At 42.1% G+C, this 18918-nt stretch overlaps 1 protein-coding gene across 2 annotated transcripts in view; it reads left to right on the top strand.

The window, feature by feature from the left end:
- The window catches only part of SNTB1 (syntrophin beta 1), a 234924-nt gene that overhangs the window by 126264 nt on the left and 89742 nt on the right, over window positions 1-18918 (top strand). For both annotated transcript variants that reach the window (XM_042973541.1, XM_042973542.1), the window contains exon 4: window positions 15706-15913. In XM_042973541.1, the coding sequence (XP_042829475.1) occupies window positions 15706-15913 (208 nt within the window). The remainder of the gene's footprint in view (window positions 1-15705; window positions 15914-18918) is intronic.

Raw genomic sequence — 18918 nt, 5'->3', positions numbered from 1 at the left:
GAAAGAATGGCTCTGTCCTGTTAAGATGAGAACCCTCCCATCCTTGATGTCTAGATACAATGCCATACTAATCAAAATTTCAGCAGGTTTTTCTATACAAATTGAAGAATGGATTTAAAAATTCATATGGAAATGCAAATAGAATATGCATAGAGAAATAGCCAAACAGTTTTGAAGAAAACAAAGTTGGACGATTAACACCACCTCATTCAAGACTTTTTATGAAGTCTTTAGAACCTGCATCCGCTGCTGAAGGGGAACGAAAAATGGTACAACCACTTTGATAACACAGTTTGGCAATTCTTTAAAATGTTAAACACACACCTACCATATGAATTAGCAATTTTACTCCAAGCTGTTTACCCAAGAGAAATGAAAGCATGTGTCTACTAAAAACAAAACAAAACGAAACCAAAACAAAACAAAACACAGATGTTCATGGCACCATTATTTGTAATAACCTAAAACTAGAAAGGACCTACGTGTCTGTCAAAAGGTGCATGGATAAGCAAACAGTGGTGTATCCATACAGTGGTTACCACTTGGTCGTAAAAGGGAGTGAACTATTGACACAGCTACAACATGTATGAATCTCAAAGTAATTACACTGTGTAGAAGATAGAAAGGAATATGTACTAAATGATTCCGTTTGCTAAAATTCTAGATAATGCAAACTAAGCTATAGAAAGAGAAATGGAGGGAAGCAGTGTCATCATGGTGGATATACATCTGTCCAAACTTACTGCACACTTAGAGTACGGTTGATTGTATGTCAGTTGTATCTCAGCAACACTGTTAAAAAAATAAATGCAGTTATAGTTTTCCAGAAAAGCTGGACTATTTTCTATTCTTGACCACCTCAGTATTTGTGAGTCTCTGCCCCTGGTCATGGATGGTCCCCACAGACTGGAATGCCCTCTCTTCATTCCCCAGCTGTCAAATCCTCTTATTCTGTAAGCCCCATCTAACATGCCTTTCTCTTCCTGAAGTATTTCCTGATCCTTACACTCCAGCATGCCTTCCTTGGATACTCCATGCTTCCTTAATGGCACACCTGTTCTGCCATGTATTAGAATGATTTTGGTACCATCCCCCTCATTAAACTATAAATGGCTTGGACTACATCCAGCTTATCTTTGTATCCCATTGCCCACCCACCCCCCATGCCTAGCCAACTCCTGTACTCATGCAAGGGTATTTTTAATTCAATATTTGGAGGACACATTTTCCCAAAGATACAAGTATTAATTCATAAATCAAATGGTCACAATAGAATGCTCTTCTTACTCTGCTATAGTTTGACCTTCCTTTAATATCTAAAGTGTCCTTCCCCTTGCATTTCTCCTGCAGCCACCTCTGTCACTGCAGAGATGTCCCAGTCTTGCCTCCAGTCTCTCTCCCCTCCAATCCCATCTTCCCGGCACCATCTCACTAAAATACAGCTTGATCGCATCACTTGCTTTAATGAAATTCTGTCTGTGGGTCCCCTTTGGACTCTCCCATTTGTAATCCCACTTCCTCGTCCACCTCTCCCCTAAACTTTGTCCAGGCCATTAAAGAACTACACACAGTTTCCATAATGTGCAATACAGTTTTCCCCTTCTGTCCTCTGTTCAGCTGTCCCTCTCCCTGAGATACTCCCCTTGGCTACTACTACTCCTTTTTGATTTAGCCAACTGATTCTCTTCCTTCAAAAGTGAGCTTCAGGATCATCACTGTTCCAAGGATTGCATTTGTGATAACTCAGCCCACTCCTGTTTGTAGTTGAGGAAACTGAAACGTAGAGAGGTTGAGTCCTTCACTCAAGGATGTTCAGCTCGTAGCCAGTGCATAGACCAAGACTGACTGACTCCATTAACGAAATTCTAACCCTTGTACCATTTGGCCTGTCCTGGAGGGCAAGCATGGGGTTCTTGTTTGCCAGCACCTTCCTTCAGCACTGTGGACTGATGGCTATGCTGTTGGACTCAGTAAGTATCCCTAATACCTAGCAGACTGCCTGGCAGAGAGCAAGCTTTCAATAAACATTTTTGCATGAGTGATTCATGCCCCATCTCAATAACTGGTTGCTTTGGGTGTTTTGTTTTGTTTTGTTTTGTTTTGGAAGACTTCTATTGAAATCTTGGTAAAAGCAGTCCAGGCTAATTGAGAAACAGTCCTCATGCAGATTGCCCAAGGGTACAAAGCTGAAAATAGAAAGTTTAATCAATTGACTTGCACATCTGGAGGGAACAAGTGTTTTGAATGTTATAGGCAGAGGCAGGCATCTGACCAGCTGAGGAGCTCAGCTCTCCCTGGTAGCAACCCCAGAATCTGGGCATTCTTCTCTCCCCTCCATGGCCTGCCCTTCTCCTGACTCCTCCTCCCCATGCACCTCTCTGTCAAGAAGTAGAAATCTTCAAATAAATTTCCTTCATGTGTAATAACTTTCCAGTTCTATTTTAATGCCTACTTTCCTAAAAAAAAAAAAAAAAAAAAAAACTAATGAAGTCAACATAAAATTAAACAAATCTAACCCATAGCTTTCCTGCTTCACAAAGAGATTGACTCTCTTCCCAACTTGTTTGGCACCTTGGCATTTACTGTAAGAATGAGGAAGATTGAATTTCATGTAGTGTGACCTTTTGAAACTTGGGATGATCATTAGCATTATTCTGATTTTCACTCTCTCTTGCAACCAGTGCAGAATTGCATGACAATTTAAAACTTGTCTAGATAGTTCAGATACAGATTTTTTAAAAATAGCAATTTTGTGGGTAGCTGATTTGTTTGTGCTTGTTTAAATCCTTCAAGTAATGAAATGATTATTGCTATCTACAAAAGAGGTGAATGTGTCTTTGAGCAAAGCCTTCACAGAGAAAATAATTATGAAGCTGTCATGTCCATAAATACTTTGACAATGAAATATCTACAAAGTATTACAGTAACTGTTTCAAATGCAGAAAGAGGTATCAGCCCCAAATTCAGGACCAGCCCTCTGGAAAATTGTAAAGAAAGTTAAGTTGGCCTCAGCACATCATGAGCTCTCTGTGCCTAGTCTCTGAACTTGGATAAACATGGTTGGTAAGAAGTCTGGATTCTAGGTTCAATAATACTACTACCTGTCGGCGTGACCTTGGATAAATAAATCATGTCTTCCCGGAAGTTAGATTTTTCATCTTTGAAATGAGTGCTTGAGTTAAATGACCTCTGAATTCTTTCTAGATTCCTAAATCTCACTTTGATCATTCATTGATTCATACATTAAATTAGGATAATTTTGGTTTCTGCTTCTTCTCTTTATCTAGTGCTCCCATACTAACTAAAATTGCCTGTGGTCTTTTTCACTTTCTGAACCCCAATTCCCTGGCTACTCTAGTCCCTTCATGTGGTAGAGGAATCCTTCTTGTCTCATCCAACTTTGGCCTCGTCTTCACCATTCTCCTGGGGACCTCTTCTTTGCTGGGTAGTGGCTACTAATAATCCTTGTTGAAGGGATATTAACAGCTTAATGGCCTTCTCCTGGTAACACATCTTCTCCTGGAGATACAGTGGTTCTGCCCTTCTCCCCTTTTCTTCTCCTCCCTCCTTTAAAAAAAGAAAAAAAAAGACATAGTAGAAATTAAAACAGAATGGATGAGTGATATTTTGGGTTTGGTGGAGTACTGTTACTGTTGTATAAGAAGCTGCCAACTTCACGGTGGTAAGTTATTGCTTAGTTTATTAAGAGCTGAATAAAAGGTTGTCTGCTCCTAAAATAGATACAAATTGGGAATTAGGAATTTTTCATGTTATATGAAAACTTAAGAAAGTGTGTGCTTGTCCAAGATTGCTGGACTGTAATCTCAAGGAACACAGAAACCATATCTGTGTTGAGTCCCATTCCCCTCATGTGCCCAATGCCAGGTCTAGGTACTAGGCACTCAAAAATAATTGTAAGTTAATGAATGAAAAGGCATCTTGCAATTTTGTACATGAGTGAGACAAATATATCTTATTGTTTTACATGCAACTCTGACATAAATGAGTTAGATGGCATCCACTTCTGTTCTTACCTTTAAGATGTAAGTTCATCCTTTGAATTAATATTCCTTGCTGTTTTAATTTTGTATCATCTTTTAACCTTGATTTACATATTTGTAAGGCTGTCTGCTTTTACATCCAAACTGGATAAAGTTCACAAGCCCAATAAAATCATGTATGACAAATTATCTGATAAAATACTATAAAATAAAATAAACATTTTGGAGTTGACTGCTATTACACATCCATGGAAACGATTCTCATGGGACATTAAAACATGTTTGACTTTTTAAAAATATATTAAAGAAATGATTTAGAACTGAAGTACCTTTTACATTAGCATTAAATTCACCATTCAAGACTGAAAGGGTTAACGTCTAGTAAGGGAAAAACAAAACATACAGGGAGGCAGTTATAGAACTTTCACAAGAGGTTGGAAAGGGGGCCACCATAGAGTCTGGACAAAACTTTTAGTAATAGAGCCATCCATTCACCTAGCCTAGGAGATACTTATGGGTTACCCATCTGTGTGTCAGGCAATGGGGGGATATTAACATAATATATATCATATATATATGACATATAATATATGATATATAATATATATCATAACATAATGTATAAACTATAAAGGGATAAGTCTTGAAAGAGAAATTTTGAGATGACCAAAAGCCACGACTCTCTCTAAGCTTGGGGCAATCACAAGCTACATGTCAGAGCCACATTTCAAAATGCTTTCTAGAAATATTGAATAGACAACATAACTACTCCCAATTCCTACTCCCATGTCCATGGCAGATGTCAATATATGATGATGCTACTTTTCTAGTTGAGTCTAGAAGGAGACCTCAGCCTCTTTTAAAATTGTATTTCAGGCAGCCATTACCATTTGATCGAAGTTGCCCTGCAAAGTAAAACTTCTATTCCATCCTAGACAACTGATTGCCCTAGCTCCACTGAGAAAACTTGGTAATTTACAATCTGGTTAGCTCTTTGAAAGGGAGATACAACCAAGATAAAACTTATAAACCTTGGAGACTGAATGGGTACCAGGAGAAGAGAACAGGAGGCACAAGAATGATTGGGTTATCCAACCTGGATTATTGGGAAGATGTTGATTCCATTAAAATAAAATAACCATAGAACAGACCGACTCTTTGGGAGTAGCCGGTAGATGTATACCCTACAAGTTTGAAGTTACTAGAAGATATCTAAATGAAGACGGAGATATTTACCGAAACTTGTGTTTCTTTCCAAATCTGAACCATTTCAACTTTTTATCTTATTAGTAGACATTGTCATTCATTCAGCTGTCTAAGCCAGAAACCTCCTTGACACTTCTCTCTTCCCCATCTGTCATAGCTGATCCATCATAAAGTCCTATCAGTTTTATTTTCTGTACTTTTTAAAAAATTTTTTTAATGTTTATTTATTTTTGAGAGAGAGAGAGAGAGAGACAGAGTGGGGGGGGAGGGGCAGTGAGAGAGGGAGACACAGAATCTGAAGCAGGCTGCAGTCCCTGAGTTGTCAGCACAAACCGGATGGGGGGCTTGAACCCATGAGCAGTGAGATCATGACCTGAGCCAAAGTCGGACGCCCAACCGACTGAGCCACCCAGGCACCTCTTCTGTACATTTTCTAATCCATGTTCTTTATACCATTTCTACTACTAGGTATTGTGCAAGACGTACTTTACACACACACACATCTCTTTGTTGTTTATTTGAAATTCAAATGTAACTGGACATCCTATATTTTTATTTGCTAATTCTGGTCCAAAATAATCTAATTCAAAAGAAGCAAAATAGATGTTCAGACTCCAAACACTGTGCTCTGGACTGGACTCTGGGATGGACTGTTAATTCTGTCAGTGTATAATATTAAGAATCTAGAGACAAATGTACATTTATTTGACCTGCATAGCACATTGCATATTTAGATGGCTTTAAAAAAATCAGTTGAGCAAGGTCAAATCACAAGAGTATTCTGTGAGGTACAGATGAAGTACGTAGCAGAAAAAACAAAATGTTTTCTCTGGTTTGACATTAGCTGACTCCTCTTCTAAAACTTTGATAACAATATCATTCCCCTAGGAAAGTTGAAGTGAAGTGCTGAAATTCTTCACATATTTTGCAAATGTATGTGTTACTGAAAAGCTGAAACCCAGCCAATAGGAGAGATATCGTCAGGCTCCCTCAGAGCCTAGCAGAATACTATGTCGTGCGTGACCTGTTTTTGAAACGGGATATTGTGAAAAACAGCAGAACACCTTTTCTGGCTTCTTTTCTATTAACTGCTCACACTTGACATATCCCTTAGGTGATCTCATTAGCTCCCATCGCGGCAACCAGATTCCTAAATCTACATGCTTAGCGGGGGATTGTAGTTTCAGCACAATAGAAGCAACTCTAGCTGAGGATATTAGCGGGCTCACGTATTTTACAAAGAGCTCAGAGAGACAGGCCAGGCTCCACACCCATTCACATTGTGAAGGCTGTTCTAGAAAAGACACCACTGTTGCCACCACTTAACAACCAGGTCTCAGCTCCCACAACTGCCTCAGCTTGCACCAATGACGACTGGGGACTGGCCAAGCTCTGCCACTGGTGCCATTTAGGTCTGGATGCCTCCACCGCCGTCCTTGCCAGAAGATGGATTCCACACACAACTACTTTCTCACGGCGCATCCTGGCCGTTTTGAGTGCATGGCCCTGAGTCCCGGCAGCAAGAAAGACTGGGGGCTTGAATTCTGGCTTCTACCATGGGGAAGCTCAACTCATAATTTAGAAAACTTTCCAAATACGCAGCAAGGGTATCTGAAAGATGTTGAGCAGCAACCAAGGTGAAAAATGTTCTCTACTCTTTTCAGCAACAAACCGTGTTTTATAAACATCCTACTCAATGGAACAGAACGATGAAGACAGGCCTTCTAGTCAGATGCACTAGGGATCCAGTTCCGGCTTTGCCTCTTACTAACTGGAAGGCCCAACACACCAGCCTCTCTGAGGTGCCGTCTTCTCCTCTGTGAGGTAAACACACTAAAACCATGCACCTCATAGATGATGGGAGGGATGAAATGAGGAAAGGGAACATGTTTGGTGGTGAAGTTTTCACCCCCACAGGACAAGGTCCTCTCCTCATTATGAATATTGTGAATACAGATCATTCTTTTGAATGTCTTTTAGTTCCAACCAACTTGAGGATTTTAAAAAAGAATCTTGAGTTTTTCTGTAGTGTATTCTTGTTCACAGAGGAATATTTTTCCTAGTGAAAAGGTGTGGAGACATTCCTTTCCCTCAAGAAACTTTTCTTCTCGTATTTGTGTGATGGCATTTCAAGAAAATATTAGACATTAAAGAAAAGAAGACAACTGGAGATAGAAGAACACCTCAAAGTTCACCCGTGTAGAGACAGCCACTGTTAATGGTGCCATGTATTTGTCTGTTGGGAAATATTTTTTATCAGCCATGGGAATCCCAGATTCACGGACTGGAAGCATCCATAATGACAATGACCATGTAGTTTGAGTCCTCCTCAGTTCCCAGTGGCCGCTGCCAGGCCGCAGTCCTTATGCTTCTGGCTACCTTCATCCGTGTTTCCTCCAGCCTCACGTTGGAGGGGAAAGGTCACGTGAAACTTTTGTTGCCCGGCCGCGAGTTTTATTTATTAAATTCGTGTCAGGAGGCTTCAAGTTCTATGTGTTGGCCTCGTGTTTCTGAACAGGGGAAGCAGAGAACTCTGGGAAATATTAATCGTCTCCGTGGGAGTCTTTGAAAGAGTAAGAGGGTAAGAAAATTACTCTTTTATTGTGAGGTTTGCCAAATGATCTCTGAGAAGCTGTGATATCATTCATAGGCTGTGCCAAGCTGGATGGAAACTGCTCATCTTGGCAGACATCTAGAGCGAGCGTGTAATTCCTCGGGGTTGGGACGGGCCTTTATCAGAAATAGTTCCATAGGCAGTATTTACATAACTGTGGTGGAGTGTGAGAATAAACACAGCTGTGGCATTGCCCTAAATATTTCTATTCAGCAGGGAATTAAAAGAGAACTTTATCGCTGAACTACAGATAAACACAATTCATCAAGCAGTGGTCAGTTCAACTGGGGAACAAAATAGGAGTTATAAAAGACGAGGCTGCTGAAAATAGCTCCAATCAGCCATCCTGACTTTATTGCTCCTTCACTCCCTCCCTCCCTCCTCTTGCCCGCTTCCAGAAATGTAGGACTCATCAGCTAGCAAGGAGGTTGTCCAGATTTTTTTTTTCCTTTTTTTTAGTGCCAGGAGGGAGGTAGAAGGCACTCTGATTTACTGACGATGGCCTGCTGTGGCCCTGCATGCTTCTGCGCGTTTTATATATACCCCTCATTCCTTTCTCTTCCTGCATCTAGAATTGAATGTCGGTGGGGGGTAAGGTTTTTTTGTCTGTTTTTTTTTTTTTTGGAGGGGGTGTTTTTTTTGTTTTTGTTTTTTGCCAAAGAGAAGACTTTTTAATGCCAATATGTGTTGAAGTGGAAGCATGATTGCCATAGTTCTAAGCGATCTGCGTCTCACAAATTACTTTAAGCATCTGTGTGTTTTACACATTAACGCAGTTCTCATTCAACTACCCGCAAGAAGATAGTTACATGGTGTGTTAGTTTTCTAGGACTGCCGTAACAAAGTGGGCACAAACTGGAAAACTTAAAACGACAGAAATTTATTCTCTCTCGGTTTTGGAGGCCAGAAGTGTGAAATCAAGGAGTTGGCAGGGCTGGTTCCCTCCAGAGGCTTTGAGGGAGAAACCATCCCACGCCTCTCTCCCAGCTTCCAGTAGTTGCCGATGTTTGGCATTCCTTGGCTGTGGATACATCCCTCCAATCTCTGTGTCCATCTTCATATTGCCTTCTTCTCTGTGTGTCTTTTCTGTCTCTTACAATGGCACCCACTTGGATTTAGGACCCACTCTAATTCAGTGGGTAGTTAATGGGAAAAGGACGTCAGCACCAGCCTTACATGAATTACTTCTGCAAAGGTTATATTTCTAAATCAGTCACATTCTGAGGGTCTGGGTAGAAATGAATTTGCAGCAACATTATTCATCCTACTATACATGGTGAGCTTCTTGGGGACAGGGACCATGTCCTCTCCATGCCTCTGTGGCCCCCAACACGTGCTAAGAAATTCTTGTATGAAGAAATCACCGCATGTTTCCATGTCTATTTTGTAACTCAAGAGATTTACTAGGATTTACATGCCTGTCTCTTTATTTATGGTGCAGCTAGGAAAGAGAGAACTTGCTTATATGTGCCTGTATGTGCAGATAGTTCACAAGCATTGTATTCACTAATACAGTTCCTTTTCCCAGTTTCCGAGCCAACGAAAGAGTCTTAAAATGCCAAAAGCGTAAATGACAACTGCTAACATCAGGATTTACAAGTTCACGGAGCACTTTCACAATTACTATCTCATTTGATGCTCTAGTAACCTCTGACGGTTTTATTATAAGTATCTCCATTATAATCATCATTATCACTTCATCATCATTCTCATTATCACCACCACCACTCCTATTTTATAGGGGAGACTCAAGGCTCATTGAAATCATGTGATCTGTTTGTGGTCAGTGAATGAGTCAGGATTTTTAGTTGTATTTGACAACCCAACTCAAATTAAGCAGAAAGGGGAACATAGGAGAAAAGTACAAAGATATGCTGTGTGTCAGGTATGGCTGGATCCAGGACTCTCAGCTCTGCTTTCCTCAATGTTGGCTTTGTTTGCGGGCAGACCCTCCGATCCATGATGTTATTTGATCCCTTTGTATATATGATGAAGAAAAAACAAGAACAAAAACAAAAAAAAACCCATCTCCTTAACAGTTATTCCTCCAGGAATCCTGGGCCTGAATCTCCATAACTTAAATTATATCACACCTACAACCCTCACACCATTGAGCCCCCAAACTAATAAAGCTGAGAACGGGGATGTAAAGCCTGGTGCCAGAAAGGGGAAATGGAGATTGGGCAGATGGAACCACAGATAGTCGTAAGAGAGTATAGTTCATAAATGACAGAACTTGGACTTGAGACAAGGTTGTGTTAACCTACAGGCCAATCTACCTGCTCTTCCTCCCCTCCCCCTTCGCTGCCATTCCAACACAGTGAGTACACAATGGATACGTGGAACAAAATTCAGAAGACAGAAAGTGAGACAGTGAAATCTCTTTTCCAGTCTTTTCCTCTTGTCACACTTTCCCTGCTCATTGAACCCACCTGGACACATTTCCCAGCACAGTCTCCACCTTTACAAGCATTTATATACACCATTTTTAAATCAGTGGCATGACACGAGTCTCGCTGTTCTGCCCCGTGTTTTTGCACCTCCATTGTGTCATGTGGATTTGGTTCCCTGACTTTAATGACTTCAGCTACCCGGCCACCGTAGCATTTTCGCACACCTTAATTTTCCCACCCTTGAGTTTTTCCTATTTTCCTTTTCTTTCTCTCCCACCCCCTCCTTCCCCTATTTTTACTTTATGTCTTCATATTTAGCTCCTGTGCATTTGCAAATTGATGAAGTAGTTATTGGAGTTGAAATTGCTTTAAAAAAAATGGGTGTTATGAAATATTTGAAAGTGGTTCTTTTGGGGTATGCTGTCAGCAAAATATTCCAGAAAGGTAAAACAATTTCCCATCTCCTTTCATCCTCGTGGTTGCTGGTTAGTTTAGGTAGTTGAGAAAACACAGGGGGCATCAACAAACGTTTGTAGCTCTAATGATGGCTGCAAATCTTAGCAACTTACGCTCTTAAACATGAGCCTGGTGCGGCTGTTTTGGGTAGAACAGAGGTAGATGGGATAATAGGGGATGTATTATCAGGTTTGCTCCAAATCATCCAAGATCTCGCAGAAGACTCATGCCGCTCTTCCCAAAGTTATCCTTTTTCCATTCCAGGATGTTAGAGATAGTCCTTGTATGACTTTTTCATTTTTCCTGGGACTAGACTTTCCTCCAAGTCCAAGTACTCTGAAAAAGAGTTGAACCAAAGCCCACCTGGGAAGACTCTTCCTGCCACATGGGGCCCCTACGTTTGGGAAGACTATTCATGGCAAACTAGACCTGATCAGACCAGCTTGGCATTTTGACATCTCACGCACACGTTATCTCAGTTGGTCTTACCAATAACCTTAAGAGGCAAGTGTATTGAGCCATTTTACAGATAAGGAAATTGAGGCTTAGGGAAGTTAAGTAACTTGCCTAGTGTCTCACAGCCAGCAGATTTTAGAGCCAGCCTGAACCCAAACTCTAGGTGCTTCACAGCTACGGTCCAGCACATGTACTTTAAATTGGTGGGAAAATGGGCTGCTGAAGGAACATAGCCAGCCCAGGAATGGAACTTCTTTCTGTGTCCCTTTGTGCTCTAAAACATGCAGTGCATGGGGTCACATTTTGGCAAAATGAGCTTCAGTGACAAATTAGGCTAAAGGGCATGTATTTGAGGTTCATGCTAGTTATATATAGATATAGATATAGATATAGATATAGATATAGATATAGATAGACATATTTACGACCCGGTCTCCACCTGGTGCTCTACATATAATAATGGAGGCTGGGTAGTAAAATAAATAGCAGTTCCTTCTTGCTGTCTGGGGGAAACCAGCTACCCTGTCATGAAGATACTTAGTAGCGTCTGCAAAAGCCCATGTTGCAAGGAACTGAGGCCTCCTGCAGACAGCCAGACAGCCAGATGAGTGCACCATCCAAAAAGTGGAGCCCCAGTCAAGCCTTCAGATGCCAAAGCCACCGCTGACATCCTGACTGCAAATACACGAGAGCCCTTGAACCAGAGACACCCCACTAAGCCACTCTCAAATCCATGCACCTCAGAAACTGAAATAACAAACGTTTGGGGTTGTCAGCCACTGAATCACGGGGGCAGTTGTGACACAGCCGTGGACAGTTAATGCACTGCCCGGGAGCCCTCTGCTGTGCTGCCTTCTGATGACACTCAGCTCTGCAGAGGGCTTGAACTTGGGCTGAGAGAGGCCTGCCATGGTCCTTAATCCATATAATTTATGGAACATTTAAAGCATATACTCAGGCGTCAACCTCTGGAAATTCCTAGGTCTGGGATGGGGTCCAAGCATCTGTATTTAGTTAAATGATTCAAAACAAAAACCAAAATCTATTCAGGGGTGTCTGAAGAATATTTTCGATTGAGAGTTTTTTCTGCCCCCCCCTTTTTTTTGGACTGTAAAAGGCCACAGGCCTATGGTGTCCTCTGTGTTCTTTCTTTGAGACTTTGAGGCTGCTTGGAGGAGCTCGATCCCCTTTTGGGGTGTCCTCCTCAGCCACTGGGAACCCTGGCAACCAAGCAAGCTCAGGGCTTCTTACGAACCCATAGAGCAGCACTTCCTCAAACTTGAATTACATCAGATATACCCGGAGGGTGATTCCTGAGCCCCACCCCCAGAATTCCTAACTCTGTGGCTCCAGGGTGGGAACTGAGAATTTGCTTTTCTAGTAAGTTCCCCCACTGCTGCTGCTGCTGCTGCTGCTGGTCTGCCGCTGGTCTGCCGCACTTTGAGAACCGCCACGAGAAAAGCACAGGACCTGCTACTTTGCCCCAGAAATAGTCCAAGATCCTCCCTGTACTTCAGGCAACGACAACAATTGAAGACAAACAAAAACTCCTAGGTTTTGCCTGAGATAAAAGTAATCCACAGTGACAGATATCCGGATAGTGGTGATATTGGGGGGGGGGGGGCAATAATTGGAAAGGGAGCACCTGTAATGTTCTGTTTCTTGATCTGAGTGGCGGTTACACAAAGGCATTCCCTCTACAAAGGTACTTTTGAGCCGTGCACTGCAATTTGTACACATTTCTGTCTACATTATACTTAAAAAGTTTACTTAAAAATTAATGATGATAAATGCTGTCAAAGCCTGGGGAAAACAGGCCTCCGCATCATTAGCCTGTACCTTTGTTTACAAGTCAGCTTTCCTCCAGGGGCATGCCGACAACCCAACAAAGAAGATACTCTTGGTTTCCTTTCTTTTTCGCTGGCATCATTTGTATATGTGTGTGTGATACCTGGGGAGTGGCGGCTTCCCAAGCCATCATTTGTTTAAAAACAAATCCGGGTCTTCAAAAGGAAATACTGCAAATGAAATACTGGCAGGTTTTAAATTTCGAGAATAACAGATCATGTTGGAATAATTTGCAAAGCACATTGAGGGCACCCTGGCTGGCTTAGTTGCTGGAGCATGCGACTCTTGATCTCAGGGTTTTGGGTTTGAGCCCCACATTGGGTGTAGAGATTATGTAGAAATAAAATCTTTAAGGGGCACCTGGGTAGCGCAGTCAGTCGAGTGTCCGACTCTTGATTTCCATTCAGGTCATGATCCCAGGGTCGTGGGATCAAGCCCGACATCAGGCTCCTCACTGACTGTGGAGCCTGCTTAAGATTCTCTCTCTTCCTCTACTCCCCTCCCTTGCTCACTCGCTCTCTCTATATGTAAAATTAAAAAAATAAAGTAAAAAATAAAATCCTTAAAATAAGGAAAAAACAAGCAAAAGTGCCTTGAACTCTCATTAATGCTTTCTGAGCACCCTGGTTGGTATTTGGTTATGTAACTATACTGAACAGTAAGAACTTTGGGCAAGATTTATCTCCCGTTTCTTTGAAAAGTGCCCAAGAGGCATGAGATTTTTTTTTTTCTTCTGAGTGAGGACAAATGTCACCTAAAGAATTCCCTGTGTTATCACAGGAAACCTTTGGAGTCTTAGTGAAGAGTCTTGTTTTGCACATTTTTTACCAAAAAAAAAAAAAAAAAAAAAACTAATTATTGCTAAAACTCCCCCAGAGACATGCCACTTTCGAAATCATTCCTTTTCTCTAAGTTTATGAGTAAAAAGGTCTACTCTCTCTAAAAGTTTGGTTTTGAATGTAAAGGAGGCCAGGTTGCATTAGGACTTATTTTCAGGTGATTTGCAAAATTGTTAATTTGAAACTCAGGAACTAAGGGCACTATTGAGCATAAGAATAGACTCGAGACAGCTGTGGAAGACAAGGGTGCTCCCCTACTGAATGTTGTCCAGTCTTGAGGAGAGACACTGTAACGCAGTATCTAAATTCATGGGCTTTTGAGCCTAACCAACATAGGTTTGAATCCTAGAACCATTGTGTGGCCTTGAGTAAATTCTTCCTCTCTCTGAACAAACTTCAGTTTTTTTTTCTTCTGTTACATAGGATTAATAGTATCAGTCCTGGGACTATTAGGAGAAATATATTTATAAATAGTAAATATTTGGGGTGCCTGGGTGGCTCAGTCGGCTAAATGTTCTTCTCTTGGTTTGGGCTCAGGTCATGATCTCACAGTTTCACGAGTTCGAGCCCCGCCTCAGGCTCTGCACTGGCAGCGAGGAGCCTGCTTGGGATTCTCTCTTTCTCCCTGTCTCTCTGCACCACCCCCCCACCCACTTACACTGTCTCTCTCTCTCTCTCTCTCTCTCAAAATGAATACACTTAAAAAATTAAAAAAATTAAAAATAGTAAATATTCAATGAATTGTAGTATAATAATGAAGGGACAAAATAATAAATGGGTCATTTTTATTCAGTTTGAGTTTCCCAATCCCTACATCTTTCTGATACGAACACGAATGTAAAAGTATTTATTTGCATGTATACATGAATGAATAAATGTGGGGTTTTTTTTTCTCCCTATAATAAAAATTACCTGTCTTAAAGATTATAGGTGTGAAGGACAGGTTAATGGTTGCCAGAAATTTGGGATGGCAGTGGAGAGGGGAGCATTATAACAACCGGGGATAGCTGGAGGGAGGGCTTTTTGGTGATGTAATAGTCCTGTCCTCTCCTCTCCTCTCTCTGCTTTCTCTCCTTACCTTCTGTCTTTTCCTTCCTTCCTCTGATTTTCCTTTCTCTCCTTCCTTCCTTCCTTCCTTCCTTCCTTCCTTCCTTCCTTCCTTCCTTCTTTCCTTCCTCCTTTCCTTTCCTTTCCTTTCCTTTCCTTTCCTTTCCTTTCCTTTCCTCTCTTCCTTCCTTCCTTCCTTCCTTCCTTCCTTCCTTCCTTCCTTCCTTCCTTCCCTGTTTGACTTTAAATAGAACAACTCTTAGTGCATCTCTCTGCCCAGTGTTACCCCTTCCTAGGCCAATTCACTTCTTCAATACACATGTCTAAGGGTAAGTAGTAGGCAAATGTGCCACAGACAGGATTCCTAACTAAGGAGTACAAAATTTGGTCATCTATGATTCTTCAATATTCACAATTAATACTGAGCAGTAGGATTAAGAGTGTGGCTAGATATTTCAGTATACTTCCTACAGGAGCAGCAAGGATGTGAGCGTACTATTACAATCCTCTGTGGATTGAGAGGTAAAACAAATTAATATCAGCTCATAGTTTGGAAGTTTTGATATGATACTATTGATAAGCCAGTCAGCCGAATAACAGGAAATCTAAATAGCCTTAATTCAGTTGATGTCCCCAGGTTCTAGAACAATGCCTGGGCACTCAGTAGATGTTTGTGGTTGAACAAATGAGTGAAGGAATGAATGATGGGAGCATTAAGACAAACCATGTGAAACTGACAGAGTATAAAAGTAAAAGTAAAGAATTCATTCACCTTTTGTGGCCCAGACTTGACAAAGTATGATCTGCCAGGAAACATTCTAACCCTTCTCTCTTTGCTTCTCTAGGCAGCTTGAAATTCACTCTCCAGATGCTAAGCACACAGTGATTCTAAGGAGCAAGGACTCAGCCACTGCCCAGGCCTGGTTCAGTGCCATCCATTCCAATGTTAGTGACCTGCTGACCCAAGTGATTGCTGAGGTCAGAGAACAGCTGGGGAAAACAGGCATTGCTGGGAGCCGAGAGATCAGGCATCTGGGCTGGCTTGCAGATAAGGTAAGGAAAATGCTCCCCTGGTAATAGTCATTTTCCCCAGCGACTCCCCAGCACCTGTTGCAGCCATGAGGTCAGTTACCTTGTGCCACACGCTGGGTCCCTCATTCACAGGCCGCTCGGGTTTCTTGGCCATCTCCACCAGGTTTGCTTTTGTGTTCCACATGGGGGCTGTGTCTTCATCAGCTCTGGTTCCCCCAGATATAGTCCAATACATTGCAGATTGCAGGTGGCCACAGATTGTTGAATGGATGAATGAGTTAAGCGAGCGGATGGGTATTGACTCTCACACATAGGAAGGTTGGGGAAAATAAACTCAAAATGGAGCTTTTGCCTTCTGAGGTAAGGAAGTTGCAAGTGTTGCTTTAAAAGGGGGGTTTCTGGGGGCATCTGGGTGGCTCAGTCAGTTGGGGGTCCGACTTCAACTCAGGTCATGATCTCACAGCTCGTGAGTTCGAGCCCCGCGTCAGGCTCTGTGCTGACAGCTCGGAGCCTGGAGCCTGCCTCGGATTCTGTGTCTCCATTTTTCTCTCTGCCCCTCCCTGGCTCGTGCTCTGTCTCTCAAAAATAAATAAAAATTTAAAAAAAGGGGGGGGGAAGGTTCTGTGTGTTTTCATGACCTGCTTATTAACACAGATAGATACATTTACTAATAATAGCAAGGAGTCCTTAGCAACTACCAGCAACTCTTTTGACATATTATTTTATATTTTATCTGTATTCTTAAGTCAGCAGGCCCTAAATGCCATCATTTGTGGGCACCGATGTTGTGCAAGGCATGGCGCTAGGCAGGAGTAGAGGGAAGTGTATAAGGATGAATGAAGATTTAACCTTTGCTCTTGGGGAGGACAGCTACGGGGGGAAGGACCTGGGGTCATGTTAACACTGTTCACTCTGATTTCTTTTCCCAAGTTACATGATATGTTGAAAATAGTAAAACTCACTTTGCGACAATCTCCTGGGAATTAACCCTTCTCTTCATTTCAAAGGATTGAGCCTTTGCCATTATCCCTATACCTGATTGCTATCCCTTGAACTTGACCTTGAGTGCTCGGGAACACTGGGCTTTTGGAATAGTCTGACCTCCCAGTGACTCACATTGTCATAGGAGGTAAATGGGAATAATGATTGTTGCAATAAACAGCCTTCCTGCCAGTGAACCGTGTCATCTGAGAAGGTCCAGTCAAACAGCACTTGAAAATAATACTTGAGCACAGCATTCGGCTGTTTTCCACCATTGTTCTTTGTTTGCACCAGTTCATGCCTGAGTCTGAGCCACAAAATTCAACACAGAGTGGGTTGTTTGATTTGGTGTCGTCCCATCTCTCACAGATTCCAGAGGATGAAAGGGGCAATGCAGGTGGTGGTAGCCCCCAGGGCACGATAAACAAAACCCACAGGTAGCTTCTGGAAACCTTATGGGCTGGGGTTCTCAGTGAAAACAATACTGCAAATCTGGATGACATCGTTTTAGAAGTCACAGTCTCTAACACTCTTTACTTTTTCCTTTCTCCAAATGTGTGGGGGAATCTTCCCATAGCAAGCAACAGAAAGCTCAACTCAGTTGAGCAAAAAAGTGGTGTACCACTTTTTTTTAAATTTTTTTTATTTTTTATTTTTTATTTTTTATTTTTTACCACTTTTGCAAAACTACGGTGTCCAAGGATCAACTTCAGGCATGGTGGGATCCAGGGATCCAAATAATGATATTAGACCTGCTTCTCCATCTTTTTGCACCCTGCCTACTTCATTGGTTTACACTTAGGCAAGCCCTCGACCTTGGCCCAACAGTTCGAGGCTTGTGATGTCCCTTACAGGTACCTGTCTCACTGAATAAAGACCTCTTTGCCCCCCACAGAAGATTGGAACTGAGATTCCTGAGATTAAGCCTAATTGACCTGACTCAGATCAGATGTTCAGCCCTGGGTTGTACTGAGATCAGCCTCATCCAAGTCATGTGCACTGAGAGATGGGGACAGGCGGTTCTCTAATGCAAAGTCTGGCTGCTGTGCTAGGAGGATTTGAATGGGTTGTGGAGAAGCCAGAGCAACAGACGTTCACTCTAGAAGGAGAAGATGAGGATGAAAGACGTCCTCCCTTGGTTAGGGGTCTGGGTAGACTGGCAGATATTCTGCAGATTTCAGGGTCCTGGCAGGAGGTGGAAGGCAAACCTAAAAGTGATGGTTGGAAAGGATTTAAGGCAGCAGTAATTTGAAAGGTGTGGCCAAGGCAAGGAAAACCAAGAAGAGATGGAGAAGTACTCCAGAGGCACCAATGGCACGAGGCCACTACCATCCCTTAATTTGCAATAACAAGGAAAAGGAGCGGTTACCTGAAACTAGCGGGACTTGCAGCTCTAGAAAAGGGCCACCACCAAGAGCTGAGGCCTTTGAGAGGGAAGCACATCCGTACAAGTCCTGCCCGCTGATCTGCCAGTGTCTCCCATTGGCTGAGGCTGACTGGAAGCCAGAGGCAAGGGAGCCCCACTGATGCACTCCGACAAGGTCTGTCTCCCAAGGCACAAGCAGGGTGGAAAAGGGTAGAGACTGGACCCGGAGGGGCAAAGAGAGCTGTCCAGCATACACATCTCTCCGCCTTCCAAGTAACTGAGATGCTGTCCACTCTTGGAGCTTCTTTTTTCCATCTCTTTCAACACGAACTTCACTACCATTTGGATGTTTGGAAAACATAATTGTGTCGTTATTAATGATGTTGAAAGTTTTTCCAAAGATTCCATTTTCTCACTTAAAAGTTGTCTGCTTATCCCAGATTATCAGTAGACACATTATTAGGCATTCCCATGGAGCAGTAATAAAGGCTCCTAAAAAGCTCTTTTTGTTTTCAGAATAGTATTGTTCTTATCATATAATTTCAGATAACCATTACAGATGTTTCTTCAAATTGCATTGTGTGCTGTGTTCCTAAGAACAGTAATGACTTACCATGGACAATTATCAGAAGCAAGAATGTCTTTTATTGCCTTTAGCTTCAAAACTTTTCAAAGATTA

Source organism: Panthera tigris, chromosome F2 (genome assembly GCF_018350195.1).
Source record: "Panthera tigris isolate Pti1 chromosome F2, P.tigris_Pti1_mat1.1, whole genome shotgun sequence".
NCBI classification, from domain to species: Eukaryota; Metazoa; Chordata; class Mammalia; order Carnivora; family Felidae; genus Panthera; species Panthera tigris.
This window is presented reverse-complemented; position numbering and strand designations above follow the sequence as displayed.